Source organism: Pongo pygmaeus, chromosome 19, assembly GCF_028885625.2.
Source record: "Pongo pygmaeus isolate AG05252 chromosome 19, NHGRI_mPonPyg2-v2.0_pri, whole genome shotgun sequence".
Taxonomy (NCBI): Eukaryota; Metazoa; Chordata; class Mammalia; order Primates; family Hominidae; genus Pongo; species Pongo pygmaeus.
The window spans coordinates 70,828,266-70,841,224 of record NC_072392.2 but is presented as its reverse complement, the minus strand read 5'-3'; the positions used below and the strand labels follow the sequence as shown (position 1 = coordinate 70,841,224).

General features: G+C 54.0%; 1 protein-coding gene across 17 annotated transcripts in view; it reads left to right on the top strand.

The window, feature by feature from the left end:
* NFE2L1 (NFE2 like bZIP transcription factor 1) overlaps positions 1-12,959 on the top strand; it is a 24,259-nt gene extending 11,300 nt beyond the window's left edge. For 2 of the 17 annotated variants that reach the window (XM_063655689.1, XM_054456007.2), the window contains 5 exons: positions 2,095-3,116; positions 7,878-8,090; positions 8,525-8,614; positions 8,837-8,995; positions 9,790-12,959. In XM_063655689.1, the coding sequence (XP_063511759.1) occupies positions 2,607-3,116; positions 7,878-8,090; positions 8,525-8,614; positions 8,837-8,995; positions 9,790-11,124 (2,307 nt within the window). In that variant the 5' untranslated portion in view covers positions 2,095-2,606 and the 3' untranslated portion in view covers positions 11,125-12,959. Of the gene's footprint in view, positions 1-242; positions 359-2,094; positions 3,117-6,136; positions 6,643-7,877; positions 8,091-8,524; positions 8,615-8,836; positions 8,996-9,789 lie in introns of those variants that run through there. The other 15 variants (XM_063655691.1, XM_054456010.2, XM_063655690.1 and 12 more) reach the window with 14 other exon arrangements.

The following is a 12,959-nucleotide window of genomic DNA, read 5'->3' as shown; positions in this document are numbered from 1 at the left end:
GGCCGAGGCTTATGGGGCGACGGGCGACGGGATGGTGCTGAGGTGCAGGAGGCGGGGGCCGAGCGGGGTTCCCGCCAGAGCCCGGCCCTGGGCCTGACAGGGAGGGGCCGCGCGCGGGGCCGAGAGGAAAGCTGGCTCCGGGGTGGGATGGACTGGGCAGGGTTGAGGGCACGAGAAGGCGTGGTGTGAGGCCTGGACTTGGGAGTGGGGTGGGGCCATTGGGACGGAGGGCGGGGTGGGGTTTGCTGTAAGGGTGGGTCAAGGCCAGGGAAGTAGCACTTGTTCGCTGGCCGCCCCTGGAGGCTAGAAGCTCCGGCGCCGAGAGTGGGCATGGCGACTTGGTCTCAGCCGGACTCGGGTATCCGGGCAGGGTGGGACCAGCCTCAGGCTAGGGCCCTGCCCCTACTCGATTTTTAAGGGACTTTGTCCGGTTTCTCGAACTTAATTGGCTCCTGGGAGGTTTTAGTAATAAATTGCGTGAGAACGGGAGGGTAGCGTAAGCAGGAATTCTGGGTCGCAATTGTGTTTACTCTGACCAGAGAGAGGGAGTGTGAGTGTGTGTGTGTACACGTTCGTGTGTGTACGTATAGCTCGCTCTCCCCCTGTAGAATGAAGTTGGTAGATGGGTCACAACGCAGGAGAGGAGAGGGGGTATGTCTTGGTTTGTGAGATTAATGGAAGCTCAAAAGTGGAGACCAGAAACAGATTTACCTCCTCGGCACTGGGCAGTCTGGCTAGAGAACGTGGCCGTATCCTTCTGCTTTGGCTCAGAAGGTCATATGAATGAAAATAAAACCTGCCTATGCAAATTCTGGACGGAATAGTCCTGCGTAGTAGGGCCCCCACAATCCCTCGCCTCCTTTTTTTTTTCTTTTTTCTTTTTTTGAGATGGAGTTTTGCTCTTGTTGCCCAGGCTGGAGTGCAGTGGCGCGATATCGGCCCACCACAACCTACGCTTCCTGGGTTCAAGCGATTCTCCTGTCTCAGCCTCCCGAGTAGCTGGGATTACAGGCATGCGCCACCACACCCGGCTAATTTTTGTATTTTTAGTAGAGATGGGGTTTCTCCATGTCGTTCAGACTGGTCTCGAACTCCCGACCTCGGGTGATCCGCCCTCCTCAGCCTCCCGAAGTGCTGGGATTACAGGCGTCGGCCCTTTTCCTTTTCCTTTTTTTTTTTTTTTTTTTTTAAGATGTGAGGATAGGAAAGGGAAATCAGATTTCAAAGTTCAGAAAACAAAAGGCATTCTTCTTCTGGGTGAAGTGGTGGCCTGAACATTGTCCTTTTGTCCTTCCACACTCTCACTGTTTAATAATCTTGTCTTTTTGAACTGGAAAAGACAACTGTTATGGGTGGTTTTCTCCCGAGAGGTGAAAATCCAGCTTTACTTTTAAGACAGGAAATGGGCTTCTCATGTGAAAATAGAAGCTGGGTAATGCGCCTGTAGTGGGGGAGGAGGGCTGGTAAATAAAACAAAGGTGTGAGATATTTTGGATGACCTGGTTATTGTCTGCTTATCCAAACCAAGCTACATTTTAGGATATTGCACATTTAATATTCAGTAACTGAGATCATTTGTGATCAGTATCTTTCTTTGATAGTTCTTCTATGATCGGTTGCTATATTTTGGGGTTTTTTTCTGAGAGTGTAAGTAGTCCTTTCTTCCTGTAAAAGTGGCCTTTAGGCCAGGCACAGTGGCTTACGCCTGTAATCCCAGCACTTTGGGGGGCCGAGGCGGGCAGATCACCTGAGGTCAGGAGCTCGAGACCAGCCTGGCCAACATAGTGAAACCCCATCTCTACTAAAAATACAAAAATTAGCCGGGCATGGTGGCAGGCGCCTGTAATCCCAGATACTTGGGAGACTGAGGCAGCAGAATCTCTTGAACGCAGAAGGTGGAGGTTGCAGTGAGCACAGATCACGCCACTGCGGTCTAACCTGGGCGACAGAGTCAGACTCGGTCTCAAAAAAAAAAAAAAGTGAAAGTGTCCTTTGAATGTGTTTTCTACCTTCTACTGTGAAGGTTTTCCTACCCTGATCATGATGTGAAAAGTATGGAATCTTATCCTGTTGCTTTTGTGATTCCCATTTCAGGTTTCTCTGGAAACCCCCCTGGTAAGTGTGGAGGAGGCGGGACACTCTGACCCAAGACGAAAGGCCTGTAGCTCCAGCCAAAGAAAATAAACCTTAGGAAGGAGAAGGAAAAAAAAAATCCATCAGCTGTTCCTGAGAACAGCCTGCATTGGAACCTACAGAGAGGACAACTAATGTGAGTGAGGAAGTGACTGTATGTGGACTGTGGAGACAGTAAGTCACGTGGGCCCTTGAGGGCCTGGACTGGGTTAGGAACAGTTGTACTTTCAGAGGTGAGGTGTCAAGAAGGGAAAGTGAATGTGGTCTGGAGTGTGTCCTTGGCCTTGGCTCCACAGGGTGTGCTTTCCTCTGGGGCCATCAGGGAGCTCAGCCCTTGTGTTCTGCCAGGGTGGGGTACGGGGTTTGACACTGAGGAGGGTAACCTGCTGGCTGGAGCGGCAGAGCAGTGGCCTTGATTTGTCTTTTGGAAGATTTTAAAAACCAAAAAGCATAAACATTCTGGTCCTTCAGCAATGCTTTCTCTGAAGAAATACTTAACGGAAGGACTTCTCCAGTTCACCATTCTGCTGAGTTTGATTGGGGTACGGGTGGACGTGGATACTTACCTGACCTCACAGCTTCCCCCACTCCGGGAGATCATCCTGGGGCCCAGTTCTGCCTATACTCAGACCCAGTTCCACAACCTGAGGAATACCTTGGATGGCTATGGTATCCACCCCAAGAGCATAGACCTGGACAATTACTTCACTGCCCGGCGGCTCCTCAGTCAGGTGAGGGCCCTGGACAGGTTCCAGGTGCCAACCACTGAGGTAAATGCCTGGCTGGTTCACCGAGACCCAGAGGGGTCTGTCTCTGGCAGTCAGCCCAACTCAGGCCTTGCCCTCGAGAGTTCCAGTGGCCTCCAAGATGTGACAGGCCCAGACAACGGGGTGCGAGAAAGCGAAACGGAGCAGGGATTCGGTGAAGATTTGGAGGATTTGGGGGCTGTAGCCCCTCCAGTCAGTGGAGACTTAACCAAAGAGGTTAGTGGAACTGTGGTGGGTGTGTGGGGCCTGGGGCTTGGGGGTGGGCTGGTTCCAAAGGATTGTGGTCAGAACACTGAGCCCTGTAAAGAGCCAGACAGGTTTCAGCAGGGCCTCAGGCACTGTTCTTGGGTAGGGATGGGCTGAACTTTCTGACTTTAGGATTGGGGGCTGGGAGCATTTCCCTGTGTTGAACCATTGACCTACCTCTAAATGTACTGTCAGGGCAGTGGGAGGTTCCTACACATGCCAGGGTGTTTACTGCTTGGATTTCAGCATGACTGCTGGAGGCCTGGGGTGGGGGAGGAGTCATGTTGTGATGGGCTTTGATGCAGTGTACATCTGTTGCTAAGACACAAATACTTCATGGACTCTTGCTTTGTATCTCCCCCCACTTCAGAACACAGACATACCCTGAAGTTCTCCTTTGTGGTCAGGCCTGTTGTTGTATTGTCCTGATAATTCAGACCTCCTGGGCCTGAGCCAAAGGGTAGATTTGGATAGTTATTCTTGGCTAGGAGAGGGCCAAGGCTTCCAACCAATCTTTGCTAAAGGCCCACTGCAGGGAGTAGGGAAGAGAAGTCTGGGAGCTAGAAAGAGAAACTGCATTCTGCTGCCCAAGTCAACTTGCTTTGAGCTGTCAGAAGAGATCCTTAGCTCTTGTCACATGGCTGACATACTGTTCTGGGCAGAAAGTGATGCAGTTCTTTGCCTTTTAAGATGTGAATGGCTGCTGCTGCCCCTGCCTCACCAACATAAGTTTGCTTTGAGCTCTGGGTTTGTATGGCTCTCGCTTGCCACCCAGCCTTAAGTAGCTGGGAAAAAGGCCCATTGCACTCCCCTGGCCATTAGGGAAGGAGAAAGCCCGATTGGGTTTTTGGAGGTGGCATGTGAAGGAATGTAAAAAGTTTTACAGATGCTGCAGAAATGGGCTCCTCTACCTGCCAGGTCAGACCACGTTTTCCCTCCTTCCCTGCTCTGTAGTCTTTTCCTGAGCTTAGTTCTCTGACTGTTAGTGAGTGTCAAAGAGTATGGCTTGTTCTAGGCCAGTGGTCCTCAACCGGGGATGATTTTGTCCCCGAGGGTGCAGGTGGCAATATCGTGAAACAGTTTTGGTTGTCCATCTTGGGGCGGGGGTGCTAGTGGCACCTAGTGGGTAGAGGCCAAGGATGCTGGTTAACATCCTGAATGGCACAGGACACCTTCAAACAACAGATTCGTCTGACCCCAAGTGTCAGTAGTGCAGAGATTGAGACACTCAGCTCTGTGCTTAAATGGCTCATACTGGACCTGCTTTGAGAGAGACTAGGATTATCTGAGCGCAGGAGCCAGGAACATTTCTTACCTTTCAGGGCCTCTTAGTTTAGCATCTTACAGGGCCACTTGGAACTTCACCTCTCTTCTGCTTCCCTTTTCCTTCAAGTGGGCTCTAATCTTGGCACAGTGTTCTGAAGTATGCTTCCCAGTCTCTGCTCTATGCTCCTCCCCCAGGGTAGCTCCCCCAGGGGTGGGTGTAACTGGGTTTGCTCCTGGAAACCCTGCAGGGTAGCTCCATATCTGTTCCTGCTGGGATGGGATGGGATGTTTTGGATATTACTGGGTGGGTTGGGGCCGAATGGGATGGGACTCTGACCCTGCTTTCCTCTGTTTCTTGCCCCTCGTGAAGGTTGTGCTTTTCCTCATCTCAGGCCTTTACAGCTCCCTTTGGGAGGTGGGGTGGGTCAGCATTAGGGGCCCAGGCTGGGTATGGGGGAAGGGAGGATTATTATGTGTCTAGAACAACATTTCCTCAGCAACTCAGGGATAAAAATACCCAGGTCCAGAGCATGTGACAGGCACTGCTGGAACCGGTATTATCCCTGGGGTGGCAGTGCTCCCCTGCTGCCAGGCCTGCTCTATGGACAGCCATAGCCTAGGCTGTTGTCAGGGATAGGATTCCCCTTGAGATTGGCATTCTGCCCAGAGCAGGGGGGTGGCCTGTTTACAGCTCTTTCCAGGCTAGGAGCCTACTGTGACCAGAGAGAACATACTGTCTCTCTGACCTGACCTTAGGCTCCAGGGGAGCAGCAGTGGGGAGGGAGCTAAATTTCCCCTCGAGAAACCAATCCGGGGAGTCTGAATTGTGATACTGAGTCTGTGAGGGGCTTCTTTCCTGCTTGGATGAGATATGGGCCAGGGATCAGGCAGAGAATGCTCTTGAATAAAGCTGGGGTGAAAGGGGAGGGGGGACATTTGTGGCGAGGAGAATGCAGAGCACCTGTCTCCCTAAGTATGGGGCTTCAGGGTTGTGTCTCCCCTCCTCTTGCTTGGGGCTAGGCCTGGCCAGCACTGTGACATTGCTGCACGTGGGCAAAATGGCCTTCCCCTTTTCTCTAGTCTGGCCTATTTTGGGGTGACAAAACTTATGGCTTATGGTGGGCCTTGGTGCCCTGGGTTCCTGCCCAGCCTGGCTTGTGATCCCTGGCCTTGAGAACTGGCCACTGCCTTCCTGAGGAATGGGATAACTCTTTCCACTTCCAGCAAATAATTTAGATTCCCAGAGAATCTGCGGGAGGAGTGTCTGCCCAGTCCTGAGTGGGCTGGATGAGCAAGATGCGACAGGAGGGAGGAGAGTGGCACCCCTTCCCCCAGGGCTCTCACTGCGCCACCCCAGCTGACTGACTGGGCTGGGTGGGGCTGCCCGCCCCTGGGCGCATCTCCTCAAGGAGACGGAGGCGGCCCAGGGATGGGCTGGTTCCTTGCGGCAGCTTCTCCAGCTGCCCTGATGCAGAGATTGGCTCCCGTCTGCAGCTAGGTAACAGGCGGTGGAAGGGGATTGGCTCCTTCCGCATCTCCAGCGGAGACTTGGGGGAGGAGATTGGCTCTCGGCGCAGCCTAGGTAACGACAGTGGGAGGGGATTGGCTCTTTCCGCAGCCCAGCTGCTGACCTGGGGGAGGGGATTGGCTCTCTGCAGCCTCAGCAGTGACCTGCGGGGTGGGAGGGGGAGGGGATTGGCTCCCTGCTGCAGCCTAGGTAACAAGTTTGGGGGGCGTGGGGGGGAGGAGCGGGAGGATAGGCCCAGGAGGGAGCTTGCTTTCCTCTGCAGCTTGAGCACGGAGCATGGGGTGGGAGTCCCATCTCACTGCAGCCTCTGCGGTGAGCTCAGGGTGGGGGCAGCTGGGCGCCTGAGTGGAACTGGGGTTGTGAGGTGGGAGGGGGCTGCTCAAGGATGGAGGAAGGGGGCTGGGCTGGGCCGCCCAGGCAGCAGCACGGGCGGGGCACTCTCCTCAGGCCCCTCGGAGCTAGCAAGGGGCCACCCTTCCAGCCTGGTGTGCTCCCTGAAAGCCAAGAGCTCCTTGCAGCCCCCTGTCCGGCTTCCCGGCACCGGCTGCCCTGGGGCTCATCTCGCAGACCATGACCCGCCTGGACCGCAGCTCTCACAGTGGTGGGGGCCATGCCAAAGGCAGCCGGCCCCTTAACTCTTTGCTGGCTGGTCACCGGGTGGCCCAGCCCGCCTCTGCTCCTGGGTCCAGGGCTTCTGTTCAGGTTGGTGTATGTGGGGAGACTAAAGTAGTACGTCTGGGAGGTCTTAGGGTCAGGGAGGGTTAATGGGAGAAGAATACTGGCTTAGAGGTAGGGAGGAGGGTCTGATCTAAGGAAATTGCTTTCTGGAAAGTGTGTGTCTGCATTTTAACCCCTGGATGGAAGGCAACACTTTAGGGTTTCTTCAGGCTTGTGGGGAGGGCTCGACTACAGGGGGGTGCCGTGTATAGGAAGCCCAAATAGCTCTATTTATTGGAGTTATATGCTGTTAGTGGGGGTGGCAGTTGGTGCAGCAACTGTTCACGAGCCACCAGGGTAGAGCGGGAGGGAAGCATTTTTGGTGCCCAAGGTGGCAGTTGTAGCTGAGCAGTGATGGGGGTTATGTCCTTGAGGGGGTTGACTGATGGGGATTTGGTGAGTCCTGGGGTATGGTGAGGGAGTGAGAGCACTGGTGTGAGGGGACACAGTGAGGCTGGCCCGAGCAGGGGTGGGGTACACCCCTGGGGATCATCTGACTGCCTGAGCCTCCCTGGAATGGAGGCAGCAGCTAGGATCAGCTGAGAGGGAATTCTGGCGGGGATGAGTCTTGAGGTGAGCCTGGGCTTGAGGAGTTGTGGGTGTTCAGCCTTACTCTTGCTGCCAGCTGGGGAATGGGGAATGGCTATAGGAAGGGCTGGAGACAGCATGGCGTTGTCATTGGTTGCATCAGGTGGTTGGAAATGCAGGGATTTTCCTCTCTAGCCCACCCCACCCCTTTATGCAAATGAAATGGCACCACAGGCTGATGCAAGCCTGGCCACTGCTAAGTAATTCTGCATGACAATTCGCTCTTGCTTGCCATGGCCAGCTTCCTCCAAACCAAGTTTTAAGGGGTCCAATCCCCAAAGCTAGAGGTGTCTCCTGATGTTCCCCTTCTTTCTTATGTAGGGGTGAGGCGGCCCTGCCTTTTTTCTGGGTGTGTCTTGGTCCAGATCCTAATCCTTTCCACCCTTATGGTGATAGTCACGCTAATGGTTTTGCTAGTGGCTCTTTTTTTTTGTGGGAAGGGGATAGTGTCTGGAAGTAGATGAATGAACACTTGCTGGTGCAGGGACCAGGGGGTAAAGGCTGGCAGGTGAAGAGCTGGGAGGGGCCCCACCCAGGACTAACTGGGGTGACACTAGGAGGGAACTCTGAGGGGCAGGACAAGGAAGGAACCTTGGGACCTTAGAGCTAAAGTCATGTGATCTGTCTTTCAGGACATAGATCTGATTGACATCCTTTGGCGACAGGATATTGATCTGGGGGCTGGGCGTGAGGTTTTTGACTATAGTCATCGCCAGAAGGAGCAGGATGTGGAGAAGGAGCTGCGAGATGGAGGCGAGCAGGACACCTGGGCAGGCGAGGGCGCGGAAGCTCTGGCACGGAACCTGCTAGTGGATGGAGAGACTGGGGAGAGCTTCCCTGCACAGGTACCATCGCCCCTGCTCACTGGGCTCTCTTCTTGTCCCTACTACCCTGACACAAACCAGGCTGGAGTTCTTCCAGAAACTTCCCTTAGAGAAGACAGGTTGTGTGTGGGGTGGACCTGAATTTCTGTTTTGGGTTGGGGTCTGTAAATCACAGTGGCTGAGCCTTGGAAGGGGGGAGTGGAAAGCAGCAGATGCAGAATGGCCAGGCCTTGGCAACAGACAGTGCAAGGGAGGCAGAGCATGTAGCATCTTCCTGCTTGCTTCAGGACTCTTTCACTCTCTCTTCTGTTGTTCCTGGGAGTTTGGGACTCGGGCCAGCCATTAGCCTGGGAATGGGAGGGAGACTGCAGGGCTTCAGCCATTCTGGGAAAGAAGCTTCAGCCCCAGGCAGCCAAGGCCCGGGTCAGTCAGACTTACAGTTCCTGTTGCCACAGGTGCCTAGTGGGGAGGACCAGACGGCCCTGTCCCTGGAAGAGTGCCTTAGGCTGCTGGAAGCCACCTGCCCCTTTGGGGAGAATGCTGAGGTGAGCAGGACTCCAGTGAGAGCCCACCAAGTGAGCAGGGCAGCCTGTACCTGGTGTGTCCCTCCATGGCTGAGGGGCCAGCTGTTGGTTCTGGCCTTGTTCTGGCTGCTGGGGGTAAATGCAGAGGAAGGAAGAACAGAAACAGATCCAGGTGGTAATCTCTGGGAGGAAAGCACAAGGTCTTTCCTTCCCCTTTGTTAAAGCCTCTGTGTTTTGCCCTAGTTTCCAGCAGACATTTCCAGCATAACAGAAGCAGTGCCTAGTGAGAGTGAGCCCCCAGCTCTTCAAAACAACCTCTTGTCTCCTCTTCTGACCGGGACAGAGTCACCATTTGATTTGGAACAGCAGTGGCAAGATCTCATGTCCATCATGGAAATGCAGGTAGGATTGTTGGAACCGGGCACAAACCTATTGGATTTTGCACAGATTGTCTTAGCACTCAGTTGCTTTTCCATCTCCAAGGAGAGAAAGTGTAATACTTTCCCTGATTCATAGAGAAGTGGGGACAATGAGAAGAAACCTGTCCAGGTGTGTCCTTGGGGCAATGGGAGGTGGAGACAGGTAGAGTTTCGGTTAAATAAAACTCAGGACTCAGCCTTCCAAATCAGGGCCTGCATCCTGGGTGTGCCTTCTTCCTTTCCTTCAGGCAGATAGGCACTTGGCTGAATGCTTCCAAGGTTCTGCGTTAATAATAGCTGACATTCACATGGTGCTTCACAGCCATCGTTCGCTCACTTGGCCCTCACAGTCATCTAGTCAGCCTTTATCTCAAAGGTGAGGAAATTGAAGCTCAGAGAGGTTAAAGGATGTGCCCATCGTCACACAGCAAGTGGTGCAGCTAGGTTTTCTGACTTAAGTCTGGGTGTTCTTTTCACTGTGTTGATTTTGCAGTAACAAGGTAGTGTTTTCTTCCTCTCCCTCCAAGATGGGGGAGTCTGGCCAAACATGAGGAAAAGCTGATCAGTCCTGTATTAGGGTGGAGCCTACATGGAAGAACCCATCTCTGCCAGGCCTGGTGGACGAAGCTGGGTCAGGAGCTGACACTGTGGGCTTTGGTTTATAGTATTTTGCCTTTACACCCATGCAGCTGTGCCTCTGTTGGGTGCCTGCAGTGTGTGAGCCCCAGGGGAGGGAGTCAGTTCCTAGTGAACAGTGGTGCTCTTCTCCCCTCCCAGGCCATGGAAGTGAACACATCAGCAAGTGAAATCCTGTACAGTGCCCCTCCTGGAGACCCACTGAGCACCAACTACAGCCTTGCCCCCAACACTCCCATCAATCAGAATGTCAGCCTGCATCAGGCATCCCTGGGGGGCTGCAGCCAGGACTTCTTACTCTTCAGCCCCGAGGTGGAAAGCCTGCCTGTGGCCAGTAGCTCCACGCTGCTCCCGTTGGCCCCCAGCAATTCTACCAGCCTCAACTCCACCTTCGGCTCCACCAACCTGACAGGGCTCTTCTTTCCACCCCAGCTCAATGGCACAGCCAATGACACAGCAGGCCCAGAGCTGCCTGACCCTTTGGGGGGTCTGTTAGATGAAGCTATGTTGGATGAAATCAGCCTTATGGACCTGGCCATTGAAGAAGGCTTTAACCCTGTGCAGGCCTCCCAGCTGGAGGAGGAATTTGACTCTGACTCAGGCCTTTCCTTAGACTCGAGCCATAGCCCTTCTTCCCTAAGCAGCTCTGAAGGCAGTTCTTCCTCTTCTTCCTCCTCCTCTTCCTCTTCTTCCTCTGCCTCTTCCTCCTTTTCTGAGGAAGGTGCGGTCGGCTACAGCTCTGACTCTGAGACCCTGGATCTGGAAGAGGCCGAGGGTGCTGTGGGCTACCAGCCAGAGTATTCCAAGTTCTGCCGCATGAGCTACCAGGATCCAGCTCAGCTCTCATGCCTGCCCTACCTGGAGCACGTGGGCCACAACCACACATACAACATGGCACCCAGTGCCCTGGACTCAGCCGACCTGCCACCACCCAGTGCCCTCAAGAAAGGCAGCAAGGAGAAGCAGGCTGACTTCCTGGACAAGCAGATGAGCCGGGATGAGCACCGAGCCCGAGCCATGAAGATCCCTTTCACCAATGACAAAATCATCAACCTGCCTGTGGAGGAGTTCAATGAGCTGCTGTCCAAATACCAGCTGAGTGAAGCCCAGCTGAGCCTCATCCGAGACATCCGGCGCCGGGGCAAGAACAAGATGGCGGCGCAGAACTGCCGCAAGCGCAAGCTGGACACCATCCTGAATCTGGAGCGTGACGTGGAGGACCTGCAGCGTGACAAAGCCCGGCTGCTGCGGGAGAAAGTGGAGTTCCTGCGCTCCCTGCGACAGATGAAGCAGAAGGTCCAGAGCCTGTACCAGGAGGTGTTTGGGCGGCTGAGAGATGAGAATGGACGACCCTACTCGCCCAGTCAGTATGCGCTCCAGTACGCCGGGGACGGCAGTGTCCTCCTCATCCCCCGCACGATGGCCGACCAGCAGGCCCGGCGGCAGGAGAGGAAGCCAAAGGACCGGAGAAAGTGAGCCTGGGGAGGAAGGGGGTTTGAAGCCCACCAAGACCGAAACTGGAGAAGGGCTGGACCTGGACCTGGACCTGGACCTACAGCGGGGACTTAAATGCCTTCTTATCCAATATATCTTCTCAGATGGGATGACTGCGGGTCAGTGTACAGGAAGAGGCAGGCACTGGCTGGCTCAGCTCCACTCGGGTGGAGTGGAAGTGGCCAGACCATTTAGACGGACAGGGTCCTCACCCTACCCCTTTCCTGTGAGGCAGGGGTGGTGGTGGAGTTGCTGGAGGTAGAGGAGCTGTGTGGAGCAAAGGCCGACAGAGGGGAAGGAATGGACCTGTGAGAGGAAGGGAAGGTGGCAGAAAGTCTCATTTCAGGAAGGAGGGAAAGAAAGAAGGAAGGAAGGAAACCCCTCCCCCCCAAAAAAAATCAAAGCGGGAAGAAAATCAGAGGGAAGGTTAAGGTTGGCTCTGGCCAGGATTCCAGGCAGCAGGTTGGAGTGACTGGTGGGCCTAGATCACTGGTGTGATAAACCCCATTTCACCCCAGGGGGTGGGGTACACAGACACAGGGTGGGGGTGGGGAGGGGCGGTGTTAACTCTTTCTGCTCCTTGCATTTTGGCATCCCTGAAGGGGAGCTCTTGGATATCATCAGCCATAATGTTTCAATCGAATGGAGCCACTGGGCCCCAACACTGGCTTTGAGATTTAGAGTCAAAGGGTAGAGTGAACAGGAAAGGGTCACGTGGTCCCATGTTGCAACAGCCCCAACATCACGCATGTCATTCACTGCCTTGCCACTCCATCTCCCTCCGTGCTCCAGCCACCCCTGAGCTGAGGCTCCCATTGTCTCCATCAGAGCCTGCATGTGAATGCCGTCCTCCCCTGGTCCGGTGTTTGTGTTCCCCACCCCTCACAGACTGCCTGAGCTCTTCTGTAAGCTGGGGTAGGGTGATGGCAGTGCTCCGGGAACTGGGCCTGCAGCCTTCCTCTTCTGGGACTGCTGTGAGGCAGAGGAATGATGGAGGATCTAGTGTAGCAGCCTCCAGGCAGGATTCAGCACAACACTGGGGAGTCACCCTTCCCTCGGGCCTCTGCCTTACCAACAACTGGGCTTATCACTGGGAAAACACAAAAAATTACACAACCCAGCAACAACAAAAAAACTAGTCCTCTTAGAATTTCTTGCGCTTTGATTTTTTTAGGGCTTGTGCCCTGTTTCACTTATAGGGTCTAGAATGCTTGTGTTGAGTAAAAAGGAGATGCCCAATATTCAAAGCTGCTAAATGTTCTCTTTGCCATAAAGACTCCGTGTAACTGTGTGAACATTTGGGATTTTTCTCCTCTGTCCCGAGGTCGTCGTCTGCTTTCTTTTTTGGGTTTCTTTCTAGAAGATTGAGAAGTGCATATGACGGGCTGAGAGCACCTCCCCAAACACACAAGCTCTCAGCCACAGGCAGCTTCTCCACAGCCCCAACTTAGCACAGGCTCCTGGAGGGCTGCCTGGGGGAGGCAGACATGGGAGTGCCAAGGTGGCCAGATGGTTCCAGGACCACAATGTCTTTATTTTTAACTGTTTGCCACTGCTGCCCTCACCCCTGCCCGGCTCTGGAGTAATGTCTGCCCCAGACAAGCAGGAGTGAAATGGGGGTGGGGGGAAGCACTGATTCCCAGTTAGGGGGTGCCTAACTGAGCAGTAGGGATAGAAGGTGTGAACCTGGGAGTGCTTTTATAAATTATTTTCCTTGTAGATTTTATTTTTAATTTATCTCTGTGACCTGCCAGGGAGAGGAGAGAGAGAGAGATGCTGTTGAGCACATGACAAAATAAAATAAAATGGATGATTCA